The sequence below is a fragment of the Xiphophorus hellerii genome, chromosome 20 (genome assembly GCF_003331165.1).
Source record: "Xiphophorus hellerii strain 12219 chromosome 20, Xiphophorus_hellerii-4.1, whole genome shotgun sequence".
Lineage (NCBI taxonomy): Eukaryota > Metazoa > Chordata > Actinopteri > Cyprinodontiformes > Poeciliidae > Xiphophorus > Xiphophorus hellerii.
In genome coordinates this window covers 21,290,015-21,307,964 of record NC_045691.1, presented here as the reverse complement: position 1 = coordinate 21,307,964, position 17,950 = coordinate 21,290,015, and the positions used below count along the sequence as shown (strand labels likewise).

The 17,950-nt window shown below is 37.6% G+C and overlaps 1 protein-coding gene and 1 long non-coding RNA gene across 4 annotated transcripts; one reads left to right on the top strand and one right to left on the bottom strand.

The window, feature by feature from the left end:
* Nucleotides 1-3: 3 nt before the first annotated feature.
* On the top strand, nucleotides 4-14,328 carry LOC116710695 (uncharacterized). 2 transcript variants are annotated; one of them, XR_004337120.1, is made up of 4 exons: nucleotides 4-1,702; nucleotides 1,786-1,879; nucleotides 3,350-3,534; nucleotides 14,198-14,328. It is a non-coding gene; the product is annotated as an uncharacterized LOC116710695 (long non-coding RNA). The 2 variants fall into 2 exon arrangements; XR_004337119.1 differs by having other exon boundaries at nucleotides 1,786-3,534.
* On the bottom strand, nucleotides 13,237-17,930 carry il19l (interleukin 19 like). Of its 2 annotated transcripts, none has more exons than XM_032549869.1 (6): nucleotides 15,427-17,930; nucleotides 14,793-14,978; nucleotides 14,569-14,631; nucleotides 14,292-14,444; nucleotides 14,143-14,205; nucleotides 13,237-13,769 (listed from the first exon to the last, which is right to left on the bottom strand). In XM_032549869.1, the coding sequence occupies exons 2-6, from the start codon at nucleotides 14,952-14,954 to the stop codon at nucleotides 13,683-13,685; spliced, it is 528 nt and encodes a 175-aa protein (XP_032405760.1). In that variant the 5' UTR covers nucleotides 14,955-14,978; nucleotides 15,427-17,930; the 3' UTR covers nucleotides 13,237-13,682. The 2 variants fall into 2 exon arrangements, with proteins under 2 accessions (XP_032405760.1, XP_032405758.1); XM_032549867.1 differs by having other exon boundaries at nucleotides 15,438-17,930.
* Nucleotides 17,931-17,950: the final 20 nt, after the last annotated feature.

Here is a 17,950-nt window from a genome sequence, read left to right as displayed (position 1 = left end):
AACTTTTCAGCACAAAATAGGAGTTCAAGTCAATAATTCCTTAATATTTATGAAAAAAATACTAGTGGAAAAATACATTATCCCCATATTATGATTTATAATATACTGTAGGTCTTGTAAACTAGACCAAAAGTACCTGGCAAGGTACTTTGTGTTTACCTTTGTGTTTTAGCAGTATGAACCAATTTCAGCTTCTCAAGCTGCTTCTTCTTTATTTCAGACGGACTCCACAGAACATGAGGTGAATTCTCTGCAAATAATTTGAAGTCACATACCACAGAAAAATCTGCAAACGGGTGAATCTGCACATCCTTAGCCATGAATAGGTGGAGGTCGCTGTAAGTATGAATACTCTGTGCAGAAAGTACTCCTAGATAAAGAATTTTGTATTTGGTTGCGTCTCTTTCCTGGACGGAGTCATTCACAGATTTCTTGCTCCCAGTATCTTTGTCTTTCTCTGTATTGTGTTTTTTTCCTGAACCATTCCACTGATTAGAGGCTAATGTAACATTTGTGCACTCTTTATCCTAGATAGTAGTCTGGTTCAGTGTTTTTTTCTTCTTCATATTTTTCTCTAAAGTTGTTTGAAGTTTTTTACCTGATGTAGTATCTGTTTATTTTTACTCTGTGAATAGTAGTTTATTTACAGAACAAAAGCACATGCTCCTTTTTCCACCTGCCCACTTCATGTATAAATAAACATCTAAGATGATGCCTAAATTCCTTTGCCCTGCTAGCAGTGCTCTTTTTCTTGCCTAATTTGGAAATAATTTGCCTCACATGTCAAGCTACGTGTCAGCCTTTTAGAAACACTTTTTCTTTTGTTCAGGTTTCCTGTTTTGTATCTACTGAGCAAGCATTCTTCTGTTGGAAACTTGAGAAGCAGGCAAATGTTGTATAACTGTTATGTCTTTTGACACACTTTATGAAGCATCTGAAACTTAGAATTGCACATCAAGAAAAAGTGATTTATTTTAAGTGAACGTCTAACGGAAGCCGTTTTTCTCTTAACCTTAAGCATGTCTGACCTAGTTAGCCAAGACTCGGAAACGTATCAACCATTAAAGCACATTTTATACTGCCATGCACTCGGGTTGCATAAAAGTAAGAAGAGGAGCAAAACTGAAACTCAACGTAAATCAGAATTCAAAACAGCTGTGGCTGTTGATGTGAACAAACCAGTTCAAGTAGCCCTGGCTGTTGAATATTCACTATAAATTTAAATAATCAGATAGAGATGGAAGAGCAAAAATGGTCACTTCAGATGAAATACAGCAACTGCTAGAGATCATCATGTACTTTTCCATGTCTTGACAAAGAGCGAAGCGGGACTTTGAGTTCAGACCAACCTCAGATTCACTATGTCCATCACAGATCAAAGATTTAGAGGCCAAAAGATAATAGCTTTTTTCATTATGTTCACTTTACAACTCTATAGTTCAGAAAGGAAATGCTTAATTACATTAATTGGTCTTTGTGGAATCACAAGACGATCACATTGCGCTATGTTATCAAGGTCCTTCAGAAGAATGCGATAAAATTCTGTGAAATGCCAAAGAAAATAATTTTGAAGACTTGGACGGTGTCAGTCTTTCAGCCACCGATTATCTCAAAACGCTGCAGAATGTGGGATGAAGCAGCTGCACAGTTTGCCACTTGACTGCAACTCAGAGAGAGTTAAAGAGCAAAGATCTCAGTACAGGTCAGTGTTCAACACTGCAGTCAACTCTACAGCATAAGAGTGTTTCTGTTTCACTTACATGTGTTTCTTCTGGATTCGTTTAGAACGACCACCTGAATACGTTCACATGGATGAATCTGGGTCCAGTCTGACCAACAGGAGAGGCTGGAAACTGGTTGGTCGTTGTTGCCATCCCTGGTAATGTGACAGTTTTTTGTTGATTGCTTTGATTTGCTTAGAGATCACTGGCGATCTACTCTGTTTTCATCATCTGCTGCTCAGCAGAGCAGAAGACACATCTTGCAGATGCGTTTATTGGTTTTTGACGAATTTTCCCCCCTCACACGTTTGCAAAGCCATTAACACAGATGTCATTCAAGCAGTCCCAACTCCATTGTTTTAGCCATGGTGATGCTGAGTGGTGCCAATAATTTAAGTTGACAGAAAGTGAAATGAGCCAGAAACGCCACCTAGTTAAACTAGGAATGAAAAATAAATAAAGGCAGAAATGAGCAGCGTTTCAAAAACCAGCCGGTTAAAAATGTACAATAAATTCACAAAATAAGTAGAAAAAAAATGCAGTGGCCTGTGCCTACATCTTAAAACCAGCGGTAGAGCAGTCTGTAGGATAAAAAGATTAAATAAAGATAATCAAGATCAATAAAACTCTTCAGGACGAAGGAAAAGCAAAGTCTTAGCTAGAAGCGGGTTGTGGTCCTCTCGGCGTCTGCGCAGCTTTCCTCAGCGGCCTCCAGCGATCCCCAGCGCTCGGTCCTGCGCCCTCGACAACAAACCTGGATGACTGCACACCTTCCAGCTGTGCACCATCCACCAGAGCTGGGTTCTTGGCTCCACGTCTCCCGGATCAGCTGTGCGTCTCGGCCCCTGCTCATTTTGCCGCGCCTTTAGTCCTGCTGCTCCGCCAACACCGGTTCGTCGCCGGCTGCTGCTCTTCTTATTTCCCAATTTCTGGCTTTCACGCCAACCTGTGGGAGCTCTCAGTGGGCGTGTCATGGGTGGCAATCCCAGCCTCAAAGGCAAATATGCGCAAAATGAATCAGCGAAGTAGCGTGCAACCCCAAATGAATGCAAGATTAAAATAACACAACACAATTAAGTTATTCCAAAATATCACAACAAAGCTAAATAATCCAAAAATAAACACAGCAAATAAATATGAACACATGCAAGTAAATAAAAAAAAAAGCCACGTGGCCACAGTAACCAGAAATCCTAACTATTAGAAACTGTCTAGTTTCTAATAGAGTTTCTATTAGAAACTGTCTAGATTAGTATGAGTCCATTGAAGCACATGATTCAAATTCCTTACCACAAGGATCCGAAATGCTTTGATGCGAATTTTATTATTTTATTTTTTAAACTGTGGAAACTGAAATACTGTGAATAATAAAGGAAATATTGTAAATATAAAGTGAAAATCTATGAGAATAAGAAATATAGAAAATCAAAATGAAGTGATTTTTGTTTGGTTACCGTAGTTAAAGGTGTTTGGATGACATCTGTGTTGACTGCTTGCATTGTGCCAGTGTCATTGTGTGTCATTGTGTGGAACAAAGTGAGACTAACTGTGTTGTCCAGGTCAGAGTTGTTCAATACCAGTCAAGAATTCCCATATGTTTTCCTTCATCCTTTTCTCTTTCCCAACAGATGAGTTCCTGTCTTCATGGCGGTGGAAAGTTTGTGACCTTACATCAGAGAAAATCTTTTGTAGGCCTTAGAGTTGGGCTGCAGTGTGAATACCCAGTGTGGATTCAGCATGTGGTGCTTGATGTAGAGGAGGTCCTGTGGCCCTGCTCCAATGTGTCAACATGATGCTGCAGAGAAGATACTGTGTAAGTACAAAAAATATTAACCATATTCTGTTTCTGCCATATACTAGGGGCGTTTCAGCCTGGCCACTGCCTTCCTGCGCAACTGCGCTCGAACAAATTCTCTCTTACAGCAGAGTCTGGGTTTCTCCCTTCGCTTGAATTCCCTCTGTCAGAATTTCAATCAGTGAACAGAAGAAGAAGTTGTGAACGATGACGTCTCTTTTTAGAACTGTAGTCTGCCTGTAGTTTTAGGGTTGGCAGTAGAGGAAGTGAAAGAAGCTGTTCAGGCTGAACTGGCCACACTTCCAAAATTCTTGAACATTAAAAGCGCAATCAATTTCCGGTAAGCTTCATAGGGTTGAACTGGAGCACTGTATATATCACTGACAAGCATTAGTGAGTTGGTCAAATTTAAAACCTGAACAGAGTCCAGGCCTCTAGGGAGCAATTGTTTCTCCAGAGCCCAGACCGTCTGGACGAAGCAAAGCGTAGAACAAAGGGCTCGTTTTTCAAAGACTAGAGGTGTTTGGGTTGTTTTGGTTTTTCTTTTTGTTTGTTTTTTGAAACTATATATTTATTATTCACCAGCAGGTGTATATACAACAAGGATTATAAAGTGACAAAAAACAAAAAGGGGTTTTGATCCACAAAATAATTATCCATATAGAGCGAAAAACGATAGCAGAAATGAAAAAAACAACCAGAAAGTCATTAAAAATGATACATTAAAAACAAAAACAGAACACAGAATATAGTCAATTGGTGTCACAACAAAAATGAAATTGATTAACATGTGAATTAGGATATGTTTTTTTCTTCTAATGTTGGCATTTATTTTCTAATTTGAATTATTTTTCTGCTCACTAATTAATTAATCTAGCATCACAGATGTTTTGGGAAAAAGTGGAAAGGAAAGCAAACAAAAAGAGAATAAATAAATAAAAGTATATGCCAGAACAAAAACAAAATAAATACAGGATAAGGATGAAACGCTGTGGGTTTTTCTGTTTGCATTTTTACTTTATCTGTGATCAGCCTTTGTTTTTATTTGCTCTATAGATCAGTATCATCTTGTTTACTCCCTGTATTTAGTTATTCTTCGTTCCTTTAGAGTTATGTTTTACTGATTTAGTTTGTTTCTCTCTTTCTCTCTTTCACTCGTTCTTCCGTTGCTCTGTGTTCCCGTCTGTCTATTCCTGTCACTATGCTCGCTTATTTCACAGAACTTCTTGGATTATTATTCTCATTGCCGTAGCTTCAGACAGGAACCAATATGCTTTCACGAATCATCAGCTTTCTCGTAATTTATGCACACGATAGTTTTGAACGTGAATAGTTGAAACCAATTTCCTTCCATAACAATAGGAGTTTAGATTTGTTTGTTGTTTTCAGCCATTGCTCATTTTTCTCACAACGTGTCATGCTTTTGGTTTGCGTGAAACGTTTTGTTGTTTCGTTTATTGTTGCGTACTTGCTTCAGACCAAAACGTTTCTGAGTGTAGAGCTTAATGATAGTCAGAAGACATACCAGAAACTTATCTGATAATATTCTTTTCCTTGGTAGATTTTCAGAATAACGTTTAATGAGAGAGATACGTCACTGCTGGAGTTCCTGTTTGAGTATACAGACGTATTGCATCACAACATACATTTGTCTTTGTATGGTCTTTCTTGACTGTCAGAGTAATTTTCCTCTATATTTAGGGAGTCTGTTAGATGATTAATGATGAATTCAAAATCTGTATATGCTGCATCCGGAAAGTATTCATAGTGCTTCACTTTTTCCACATTTTATTACAGCCTCATTCCGAATAATGTAAAATTATTTTCTTTCTCCAAACTTTTACACAGAATTACCCCCTAATGACCATATGGAAAATTTGTTCTGCAAATTTATTAGAAATAGAAAACCAAGAAACCACATCTACATAAGTATTCACATAAGTATTATAGCCTTGAGTCGTTTTGAATTTGACGCAACAAGCTTGGCTCACATAGGCTGTATAAACATTTCAAGGTGAAATTTTGATTACCAACAAAATATTAAGCAAAGTTTGTATATATACTTCTCAAAATGTAATTCCTTTTGCTTTTCTGTTTTTAATGCATTTGCAAAACACTCAACACATAATGGAGTATTTCTTGTGTAGAACTTTTAGAAAAGAGGTTAACTTTATTGTAATTGATAGACTTCATTTCATTTTCAGACAGTTGTGGGGTGATTTATGTTGCCTTGCGGTGAAAAGGTCCTGGGTTCAGAAAGCCTGGGTCTGTTCTTGCTGTGTTTGCATGCTCTCCCCGTCATTGTGAATGTGTGGTTCCCTCTGGGTACTCCGGCTTCCTCTCACCGTCCAAAAATACAGCTGTTGGGTTAATTTCCGTCTGTAAATTGTGAGCGTGAGCATATGTCACCCATGGGTGTACCCCGCCTCTCACCCAGTGACCACTAGAGAACGGCTCCAGCCCACTGTGACGCTGCAAAGATACGTGGGTTTAATTAATAAAAATATGATCGTTAATCACATTATAGCTGATCTAAGGATAAAAGTATAAATCTATGACACTTTTAAATAGTCTAGTGTAGGTATTGTCCTGTTAATGTTCTTTTAAACACCCTGTGCCTCAACAAAAAACATCAAAAAACCTTTAAAACACAAAATCAAAGTTTCACAATTCACCACTTCCTGGTTTCTGCTTAAGTAAAAACTGAACAGCCAGTTTCGATGACTTTCCAACCAAAAGTGAACATTATTTCTTAAGACGACGTGTATGAAGAAGACCCGCATGTGCATAAAAGCATGAATAAGTGCATCTTTGTCATAGCAGCATAAACTGAAAAATGTAGAAAATCCAACCGCTGATGCGAATACTTTGACTCCTTCGTCAAAGATTTCTATTTTAGCAAATTTTTTTTTTTTAAACCAAATTAATGGTCATACAATTATCAGCACCCCTGATAATTGGTTTTATAAAGTCAACACTTTATAAAACCAATAAGTTTCTATCGAGATTCTCTTGAGTTTCTATCGAGATTCTCCACAGTCCCAGGACCGCCATCCTGCTCTCTTCGGCTCGCAACACAAGTTTTCTACAGGATTTAAGTCTGCAGACTGAGAATATCATAGAAGAAGAGATTTTGTGTTGATTTGACAATAAGAAAATGTTTGGAATATTTTGTCTGGTGGAATAAAGGTTTAACTAATTATCACCGTTTTCCTCAGAACTATGTTTTTCTCTCATTTAGTGGGGAATGTTTTAACAATTTTCGTCACTAGGTGGGTGTTATTTTTTGACAAGTCTGCAGTATTAGTCACTATGTTCTAACATGCATAGCTAATCGCATGTGTTACGGAAAGATACGCAGTTTTCGCTCTAAAACATGAAACCAAACAGGTTTCTTAACGTCATGCCATCATGTGTGCCGAGTTAACTTACCCACAAGGATGACCTTTAGGTTTTATTGGAATGCAGAATGATTCATAATGTAATCACCTAATGTAATGATTCATAAACTAAATATGTAAAAAGCTGGTCATGTAAAAATAGAAATGATCAAATCTAATATATTATCTAAGAAAAATGTAGTTTGCTACTTTTACAATAGCGTGGCATGCAAATTCAAGGTTGCAACATTAATCATAAACCTAAATTAAAAAACTAAAAATGGAATCTGATTTACAGTGACAAAAATAAAACTTCTGAATAAGGAAGCTTTAGAAGATTGAGACTTTTATTTAAGTATAATTACATCACATGTTCACCCTCAAGAACAACACCTTTGTCTAGTTTCTACATCTGTGTAATCTTTATATTTGGTATATAAGGATTAATTGCTGTCCAGTACAACACTTGTTGAATCTACCAGATAAAAGCAGCTTTAGAAACTATTTTTGTTTTCTTGTTTTTCAGTTTTGTGGCCTCTGATCCTGTTACAATTTAAAATAACTTCCTCGCCAAGAATAGACACAACATATGCAGATTTTACTCATTGGAAAAATGCTGCCGTCATATTGGTTTCCATTAGGTAACATCACTGGCTGGAAGCTTTTTTTTTTTTTAATGACTATTGCATTTAGTTAGTGCCTTTCAATAATTAAAAAAAAATAATCCTTAGCAACATAATTAAAAAAGGAGGTAATGTTGCTAAGGACAGAGACACACATTAACCCTAACTGATAATCAGATAATCAGTCCTCTCTATGTTAATGTTAAATTTAAAGAGAGTAATTTTATTGGAAAATAATTTCCAACATAATTAAAAATAAATAAATAGCCAGACTGAGCAGTTAATGTGCGAATGGAAGAAACAAGTTTGGGTCAACAGTGACCCAACTCAATTCTTATTTTCTATTTTTTCATCTGCCATCATTCAATATTACAAGTATTATTATTTTAACTTTATTATTATTATTATTATTATTATTGTGCATCCTCGCTGGATTTCCTTCATTCTTGTTTGAATAGGGACTAATTAAGCCGCAGTGTCTTTTAAATACGCGTTGTTTTTTTTAACAAAAAGAAACATTTCATCAAATTCCAATTGATACTTTTATTGATCTCATATAATACGTGTATTTTATCAATTGGTAGAATAAAAAAAGCTGCTGAATAACAGGTTAAGAAGAAATCCTCATTCTTATTTCTTTTCAGACTTTTTGAGTAAGTACAACATCTCAGGAACAGGTTTGCCCACATGGTTCAGAAACAACCCACATACATTTAACAGAGATGTGTCATGCAAATGGACATTGTTCAACATCCAAACAGAGGAGATCCCCAGAAGAGGAAACTCCGAGGAGCTTTGGACAGAACCCTGTTCTGCAATCAGACAGGCAACACAGTGCAAAACACAAGTTAATATATACATTTTTCATAGATTTGTAGATTCATGTTTATTTGTATCCTAAATGGGCTGCTGTTGATGTTACAGCATGTATAAAAACTAAAAGATAAAGTATTAAAGCTAAAAAATAAAAAAAAACAATGAAACATACCAAAATGATATTAAATATAAATCAAAACATAATGGGAAGAGTACAGTTGTGTATTTCATTGTCGAACTCTAACCATCAGGTGCGAGCTCCGCCACCGTGTCCTGCATTAAAAAGAGAAATTTCTGTAGGAACAAATGAGTTCTGTCTGAGCCGGAGGCAGAAACTGGAGCTCAGCATGTAAAAGATGAGAACTATCAGCAAGAATGGCGTTAATAGTTTAACTGTTCAATAAACTATCGAACAGTTTATCGAACTGTTCGATAGTGTTTATCGAACAGTTCTGTAAGTGAGCAGTGCTCAACTTCTAAGATCTTAATACTTGTATGCATCATTCTGCTAAGGGCATTTATTTGGCCTTATACTAAGAATTTCTAACCAACAGAGGAGAGAAAAAGTCAACACAGATTCAATATATGATCTATAAAATAGGATCATCATTGACTCATCAGCCTGAAACTTTTCAAGCTTTTTTAGACAAAACCATCTTTGCAGGTACTTTGAATAACGGGTAAATTTTAACTTATTATCCAAAATAGTCTCAAGATATTTGTAGTTTACTACTGTCTCCACTGTCTGACCTTTAACTAACGTTTGATTTGAGTTATGGGGCTTTTGGCTAATACCAAAGCACATGTCCTTTGTTTTCTGTACATTTAATAAAAGAAACTACTTTGATCAAATAGCATCATGCAGGAAAATGCAACGTTGTGTTAGAATTTGCCTCTCATGCTTAGGTTATTCTGAACTGTCTATGTATTTATATTGCGACAAGTTTAGGCTGCTGGAGGAGAAACTCACCACTTTTCCTCACTTTTTATGCTACTGCTGTTTTCTCAGGTTTTTTTTCTCTCTCCATAGCAGCTACATCTATATTTTAATTTTGTTTGGCTTCCTGGTGGGGAGCATCAAGTGAGATGATGCTGCCAACAACTAAACACTCTCCATCTCCTGCTGTTAACTTTTTACTTTCCTTTAGCATAGAAAGTGCAGCTTTACTAGTTTTACTAGTTCTTCTGTGTCTTTTTGTGCATCTGCTCTGTTTGCTCGGACTCCCAGTCGGTTGGGTGACAGATGGCTGCCGGTACCGAACCGGGTTCTGCTGGAGGTTTCTTCCTGCCATTCGCTGCATGACTTCTCCTTCTCTCTTTCTGACTTTCTTCCTGTATTGCTACTGTTGAATAAAGGCTACATTGGCGCCACAAAAACTTAAAACATTTTTATAAAAAGCGAAAATAAAACTGCAAACATAAATGTGCAAATATCAGCAGACATGATGTTTGAATTCAGTAAACCTGCAAATAACTGAAAACGCCAGCAGAAATGTAAACACATATTAAGTTTGTTGGAAACAGCGATGGTTATAGACTATATGGATCTGAAATAATCCTCCTCTGCACTCCTTTGATGCAGCAGTCTGTCCCTGAAGGAGCTCTGATGAAGTGGGAGCCATTATCCTTTATTGTCTCACATCACCTGCACTGGGTCGACTGTCATCCTAGGATAGAGCCGGCCTTCCTGATGAGCTTATCTAACCGTTTTCTCTCAGCTGCTGCTCCAACACACACCACAGAAGATGGCTGATGCCACCACAGACTCAAAAAGGTCTTTGGGAGCATACTAATGTCTATGTTCTTCTTTTTAAAAGGCTAAATATAATAAATTCCAGTCAAAGTTATTATTAACTTTGCATCATTGTCAGTTTAATATCATGTTTCTATATCAGACAAGTGTTTCAAAAATGTTTACATGTTTAATTTATTGGTAAATCATTGGAAAAATCACTCAAATTGTTTACTTTCACTCTTGAAATGCAGCTTCTTTGCTGCTCTCAGCAAACAAAAACCCCACTAAAGGAAATGGATCACATGCTAGATTTAAAAGAAAGAAAGCACAATTGGACCAGATTGTTTTAGGTTTCATTTCTCTTTCATTTTAAAAGTGGAAAAAAAAAAAAACAATAACATTGCTGTCAGAACATCTCAATTAGAAGGAGGTTGTGTTTGGTTGTACTTTTTATGATTTTCTTTTAACAGTTTTGTGTTTTAGCAGTACAATCTTCCTGAATGCCTAAACATCAGCAACACTTAAAGTCTCTGGCATGGTTTTGTGCATGAGGCAACGCTGCTGAAATAGCATTCAGTGAAGACACTTTGGTTCTTTTCAAGGGTTCAAGTCTCTGAGGAGCTAACATACTTCCTCAAAATCCCCAGTCATTCATGGCACCAATGGGTTCAGAGCGTCAGACTCTAGCGCCACCTGCTGGACTGATGTGAGTCTATCTTACTTGGGAATTTGTTGAGTAAAGGCAATGGAAAACTATAAAACCAACTCTACTGGTAAAAAGTTTTATAACACGCAAAATTATTATTTCAATTCAAGTTTTATTTGTTTATTCAAGCCCAATGAGGAGCTTGAAATGATACAAACGTAAGTGGTGAACTGCCAGACGTTAACTGAAAAATAATTTCAGAATCTTACAATAAGGTATTTTTCCAGGAATACAAAATTTAATTCAATGTAAATTTAAAACACTTCAAATTTAAAGTTGAAAGCTGGTGCTACTAATTCCAGGCAGTCCAAACTTTCTGGATTACTTTATGACCTCATAAAATCAGTGTTGGGTCACATTGCTCCTCCCAGATGAGCATCTGCTGAACAGCACCGCAGAAAGTAGCTGGTTGCTACAAAAACAGAGAGAATAAGGCACTTAACAATGGAAGAAAGACCAACGTAACACTTAAAGATGTGTACTGTGGAAAGCAAAATTAAGGTGTCAGTGAAGACTCAGAAACTGGGGCATATTCTGACAGGAAGAGGTCTGGCAGACCAAAAGCCACAACTGATTCAGAGGGCGAGTTCTTAGAGTAAGCAGCTTGGTGATGGGCGACTCACAGATATAGACTAATAGAGACAGTAGGAAGCAAGTCTCAGTTTCAACTGTAAAGAGAAGACTACAAACTACAGGTTTGCAGCAACAAAAACAAAATATTAAAAATCATATCAGACTGATAAAAAGAAGCGTATCTGCGCCATGAAACACCACTATCAGGAATAGTGGTGAAAAAGGACAAATGAATTATAATTTGACACTTTCAGTTCATCACTCAGGATCATGTACGCTGTGTAGCAGCTGAACAGATCATTCCACAGAGTGGGGCGGCCGCAGTCAAACACGGAGGAGGAAGTGTGATGGTCTGGGCTGGGTTGGTCACTTCTACATTCATTCTGCAGTCACTGCTTTTAGAAGACAGTGACCCAAAAACTTGCCTTATTGGGGTCTTTTAAAACATTTAACAGGTAGTGAATATTTTACTCCTGTTCTTTAGGTATATATTTCTCCATTATTGGTCATTCTCCAAAGAAGATACAGTTCTGGAAAAAATTAAGAGACCACTTAAAATGATCACATTCTCTGATTTTACTTTTTATAGGTTTATATTTGAGTTGAATGAACATTGTTCTTTTATTCTATGAACTACTGACAACATGTCAATTAAAAGCAAAAATTTAGTTTTTATTTGCAGAAAATGAGAAATGGTCAAAATAACAAAAAAAGATGCAGCACTTTCAGACCTCAAATAATGCAAAGAAAACAAGTTTAGATTCATTTAGAAACAACAAAACTAATGTTTTAACTCAGTAAGAGTCCAGAAATCAATATTTGGTGAAAGAACCAGGAGGTTTTCAATGGGGTTCAGGTCAGTGGGATCTTAGTTTTACATACTTCTGCCCATACATGAACTGTTAACTGGTTCAAAATTATAAAGAGAGTGTTTCATAAATCAATCACTGTCACTCTGGTTTTAATACTTATTTATGCAATTTATTGATTTATTTCTTCAGAACATTGTAACAGATTAGTGAACATAATACAGTTCAAATTAAATTAGGTTTATTGCCAATTCTGCCATATGTAGGAGAACATAAGATAATTGAAATTACTCCCTGTCTCAACATAAGTGCTACAACAGAAAAAAAACATCAACAACAACAATAAACAAAAACAAGCTAAAATGTGGTTGGTTGGCATTTATCCACAGTCCAAAGAGACAACAGAGCATTTTTATTAAGCTTATAAAGTGGCCTTGTTCAGCGTTTGTTCTGCTTGAGGAACTAAGCTCTTTCTTATTTTGGTGATGTTGGCAAACTTGCCTGATGGAAAGAGGCTGAAGAGACTGGGTGGAGGAGGGCGGGGTCGCCTGTGACGTTTTGGGTGGTCTGTTGGTGTGGATGACTGTGAGGGAACGGAGCGGGACACCGCAGACTTTTTCTGCCAGATGTTTTGCATACTGGATTTCTGGCCAATAACTCAGTTTCTTGTTGTTGGTTATTCTTTTCTACTCAATAATATAGAACAATAATCATATATTGATCTAAAGGTTCTTGATCAAATACTATATGATCAGGAAAATGAATCAGTCGCCTTCGTGCTGAAGGCAAAACATGTAGTTAGAGATATCAGACTCTTTGCAGGTCTGGGTTTGTGAAGAGGATAAATTGAAAGCCATGTCACAATTACCAACTACTTTGACTAAGAAAATGTGAAAGTATTCTGAACACTTTTCAGGAAATAAGTAGAAGAAAACTCCTTCTGGTCCAAACTTGTCAAATTAAATAGCTAGAGCAGTAATTAAGTTCATATCAGACAAATAAGGCTGGATATAGAACAAAGTTCATACCAGGATGATGGTAATAGAGAAAAAATATACATTTAAAAAACTTCAGCAAATCATTTCCATAACAATCTTTTATTTATGGGCTTCTCTGCACATCTTTACCAAGGCATTTAATGACTGTGGAGGGTGTTGCATGCTAATGTGGACATCTTTTTTTCTGCGCTGTTGTTGCATTCTTCTTAAAGCCACTAGGTGGCAGTAAATTACAACAAATACTGCAGGAAAATTAAAGTGTAGTCATATATTTTATTTATTTACTTTCACAATTGAGATAAAAGCTATGTTTTGATAAAAACTCATTTACAACTTCACAGAAAAACCTATTGCTAATTAAAATTTCTTCAAACTATACATCCTTCAGCTTCAGACATTCCACCAAGAACATGTGAGAGAATACAAATATATACAGGTTTAAATTAATTCAAGTACAAACACACAGAAATGCAAACTGGCTCAGGGGTAAACGAACGAGTAGGTCTTGTGCGGGTCAGCTTCGTGTTTATGATTTAGATCCCAGTCCCTCCAGCCAGTCCAGCACCGTGCCCAGTTCCCCTACAGCCTTCTGCGCCGCCTGCTGGATCTGCAGCTGCTCAGCAGGAGAAGCAGAGAAGAGAGCAAAGAGGCTTAGATATGAGCAGAAATGGAAAATCACTAAAGCAATATTAAAGTGGCTTAACAAAACTGATTGGTTGTTTTGAATTGCATTGCTAGTTGTTGTTTATTATTATTATTATTCAAAGACTTTTGATGAAAAATGCCTATGCTGCTTGATTGATTGATTTCTTTATGGTAGAGGGAGACATTGAGAAAAATGCTCAATAATTCCTGACATGCAAAGTCTTTTCAAAGCTATTTCTTTGCCCACTAAACCTGAAACCTTCTGCATCTAGCTGTAGTTATGTGAGCTGAGATAAGATCTTTGCATTTTGCACAGAAAGCACACATGGCGTATAGGGCACCTTGTCAAAGCTGGCGAGCACTGAGTCAATTGTTCTCTGGGTTTCTTCTCCACAGTGGCAGTGCTGAGAAAAGAAGAGTTCAAAAGTCACTAACATGACCCAGAGCTGCTTCTGGTAACATCGCAGCTGAAACAGGACGGCTAACTTACACATTTATGCATTTCCCTTCTGATGCTGACAAAAGCGTTTGCCAAGGCGCTGGAGCAGCGCTGCTGACTTGGCTGAGAGGATTCGTAGTTGCTGAAGACTCGTTCGATGTAGAAACGCAGCAGGAGACGCACAAAGCAGCACGTCTGGCCCTCCTGGTGGAGGCAAGCAGGTGTCAGGAGTGAAATCATTCATCACTACATCGAGTGATGTATGCTGTTGTGTACATTAAGAAACAGGATGGAAATGTTCTCAGGAGAAAATGCCTGCAGAGCTCACCTGAACGTTCTTCATCAGAGATGCGTCCAGAAGTTTTACTCCAATCTCGCCGTCTGCTGATATCTGTCATGTAAGATCAGAAAATTGTGGATTAAAATCTCTCTCAGGCGTCTTCTTTCCATCTAAAAATGAACACTTGGACATGAAGCGAATGACTTTCTGTGTCTGCATCCATGAGCAGCTGCACCGGCATGTGTGTGTCTGTGTGTTTTAATTAAACTCACCGCATCTGATTTTATCTCAGAGAAGTACTGGTGTAGTTCATGGAGGTGAACGTTGGCAGAGCAGCCGTCCATGTGCAGCGTCCGGCTCTCCGCGGGCCTGTTCAGAAAACCGAGGAGGAGGAGGAGCATGGCGCAGATGGAAGAACTGAGCAGCATCTTCATCACTGTGGTTACCTGCAGGTGAAGCTGAATGGAGACATTTTGATTTGTTAAATGTTAATGAGCAATGGAAGTTTAAATGCTGCCTTAAAATGATGAGTTAGATATGAAAGCCACTACAATTAACCCTAACACAAAATTAAACATAATAAAACTCTTACACCAACTTTCTGTGTAAAACACCAGGAGTTAGGAGGTAAAATAAGTGCATTTAACTTTAGGACGCTGTCAGCTTTTACAATGTATCAACAGGACAGTGTAAGGATGTAGTTATCACAACATCTTGGCGAAATGCTGCCACAATCGATCAGTAATGATTAAATCCCAGGTTGTATGCATTTACTGCACTACTTAGCTATAAAACATATGGGATATCCCTACGAGATTTTAAAAAAACTACACAGAACCAGTGCAAAGTTCAGGATCAGTCACCATGACCCAGAACAGCAACAGCATCACCTGTGCTCAGACTCACCTGTGTGTTACCTGAGAGGATGGGTCCTGGAGAGGATGTGTGTGTCTCTGAGTCTCCATCCTCTCTGCTCTTATAGTAGACTGACGGGGGTTTTTGAAATCATATTCCGACCCACAAAACGGAGGCTGCTGGCGTGCACACCTCTGTTTACTGGACAAGGAAGTGATGCAATTAAAGGAACTTCTCATTCATGCTATTGTAAAAGAAAATGATAATGCATAATTGAGAGTTTCCTCCCTCTTTGTGACGTAAACCCCATGCCACTGTGGAGAAAATAACTCTCACTGACATTCTGCGAATGTGTTCATGAGTCATTCATCAGATTTGAGTGTCATCATTTCTTTTGTACATCTGCCTTGTAATCTGCCAGATTATCTGTGGGGGTTTTTTTCTCAGTTTTAGGATGAATTAAGTGTCTGCACCCAAAATCGTCCAGTTTATAGTTTCTTGGAGAGTTGTGATCATTCCTTCTGTTGCTGAACACCAATAATCCGTCTGTCTGCACCTTTTTATTTGGCCCCTCGAGGTCCAAGTCTTTTACCTCAACACAGGTTAGGCAACTCATTTTCAGAAACGGTCGCTGAACCTGCTCATCTATTTGCAGTAACAGAATCCAGTCATAGTTTTAAAAAAATGTCTTCAGGGAAGTCAGATGAAAACAGGAATTGCCTGCACCCTTGGAATAATATTGAGTCACCGTTTGTTACTGCAGGAGTATCTGAGCAAAATTCCTGAGGTTCTTTCCAGGTGGTGGAAACATGTGTCAGCATTTGTAACTGAAAGTACAGAAAATTTAAAAGGAAAAGTTCACAGCCCAGTGTTAGTAACAGTGGTGATATGCAGTAAGTAGCCAGTAGGGGTCATAACGGAGCTGCATGAGCATGCTGTGTCTCCTGTGAGGAAGAGAATGTATTCACCAGAAAGAAGATCTTGTCTAAAGATTTCTGATCTGTCTAAAATAAGAGCAGGAAGAAAGAAAATTCTTTGTAGTTAAAAAAAAATAATTCAGAAATACAAATCTGAAAAGTGTGGCATGCTTATGTATTTAGCACCTATTAATATAATTCCTATAAATGAAATTGACACGTTTCCTCCAGAACTCACTTACTTAGTTTACAGAGTCCATTTAATCTCAGTGTAACTCCAGCTGTTCTGTGAATGACTCAGCATGTTAGAAAACTTTATCACAAAGAGCAAGAAAATCAGCAGGCAAGAAGTTGAAGAAGTTCTGGGGAAGACTGAAGCAAGTTTACTCTGTAAAACATCACCCCAAAGTTTAAACATCTTAATGTTCAGTTCAGCATCTGAAACTGGCACAACTGCAAAGTTACCAAAACATCAAGACGTCTGAGGAAAACCTTAATCCAGACATAAGTCCAGTTGAGAATCTTTTCCAAGATTCACGTGTCACAGATGACCTGTGCTCAGTTTGACCGAGTCTGAATCATGTTGCAGAGAACATTTTTCAGTTTCCAGTGAAGCTGCTGGAGATATTTTCAAAAGGACTTCGAGCTCTGGTTGAAGGAGAAGACAGTTATTTACAGTACCGCCTCTAGGGGGAGAATACAAATGCATCGCACAGATTTTAGGATTTTATTTGTGAACATTTTTGAAAACTATTCATCCCAATCCCTCTACGGCTTTGTGTTGACCTAGTATATAAAAACTGCAATGAAATACACTGAGGTGTTGCTGTAAAGATGCACTGGTCAATGCCTGCCACCTGGAAATAATGTGTTAAAATAAATGCTTATTTTAGGTAGAAAATATCAAAGTGTAACCTTTAATTTGATAAATATAAACTCTGGTGCAACTTCAACTTTACAAGTTTGCTCTGTTTGGATGAGTCTATGATTAGACTTTTTTGTGACAAAGCTCTCAGGTGGGTTTGGAGTAACACAAAGGACGAATTGTTGAAAATGTCTAGTATGACAGAGAGAGTGTGATGCTGTGGGCCTGGGATTTTTTTCCCTAAAAGCTCAAGGAACTGTGTCAGAGTGCATTGAATCATGACCTCTTTAAAATACCTGGAGGTTTTAGAAACAATAACAACTAAAACATCTACAAGAAAAGTGAAAAGGAGTCAATGGGGAAGATGACTAGAGAGAACTAAAATCCACATTTTCCCTTTCTGCGTGCCTCTGTGTTGATGTTCTGCTGTTTCCTTTTTGTTTAATGACTGTTAGCATCTATTCAAGACTAACGTCAAGATGAGTCATGGTTCTTGTGCCTGGATGTAAGGGATGGAGCGTCTTCCTGGTTACGCTCTCATCCTTCCTGCCACAGACTTCTTCCTGCACCTTGACTTGAAGAGAGAAACTTCCTGAAAACGTTTCTGTTTTTAGAAAGAATTACATTTTTTCCCCTTGCCAATTTGGCAGAGTTCATCCCTGCATAATGACTGTGATTGCATAATGTGTTGAGAACATTATGGGAACTCTAAAGATACAAATACTTCAACATTACCTGAAACCCAAATCCAGTGAGCATGTTTTATCTTGTAGAAGAACAAAAAAAAAAAAAG

Coding starts and splice junctions, on each gene's coding strand:
- il19l (XM_032549867.1), bottom strand. CDS start 15,614: ATGAGAAGTTCCTTTAATTGCATCACTTCCTTGTCCAGTAAACAGAGG. Junction 14,979..15,437: donor TCCAGGACCCATCCTCTCAG/GTAACACACAGG, acceptor GTCTCCATTCAG/CTTCACCTGCAGGTAACCAC. Junction 13,770..14,142: donor TGCTCGCCAGCTTTGACAAG/GTGCCCTATACG, acceptor CCTGCTGAGCAG/CTGCAGATCCAGCAGGCGGC.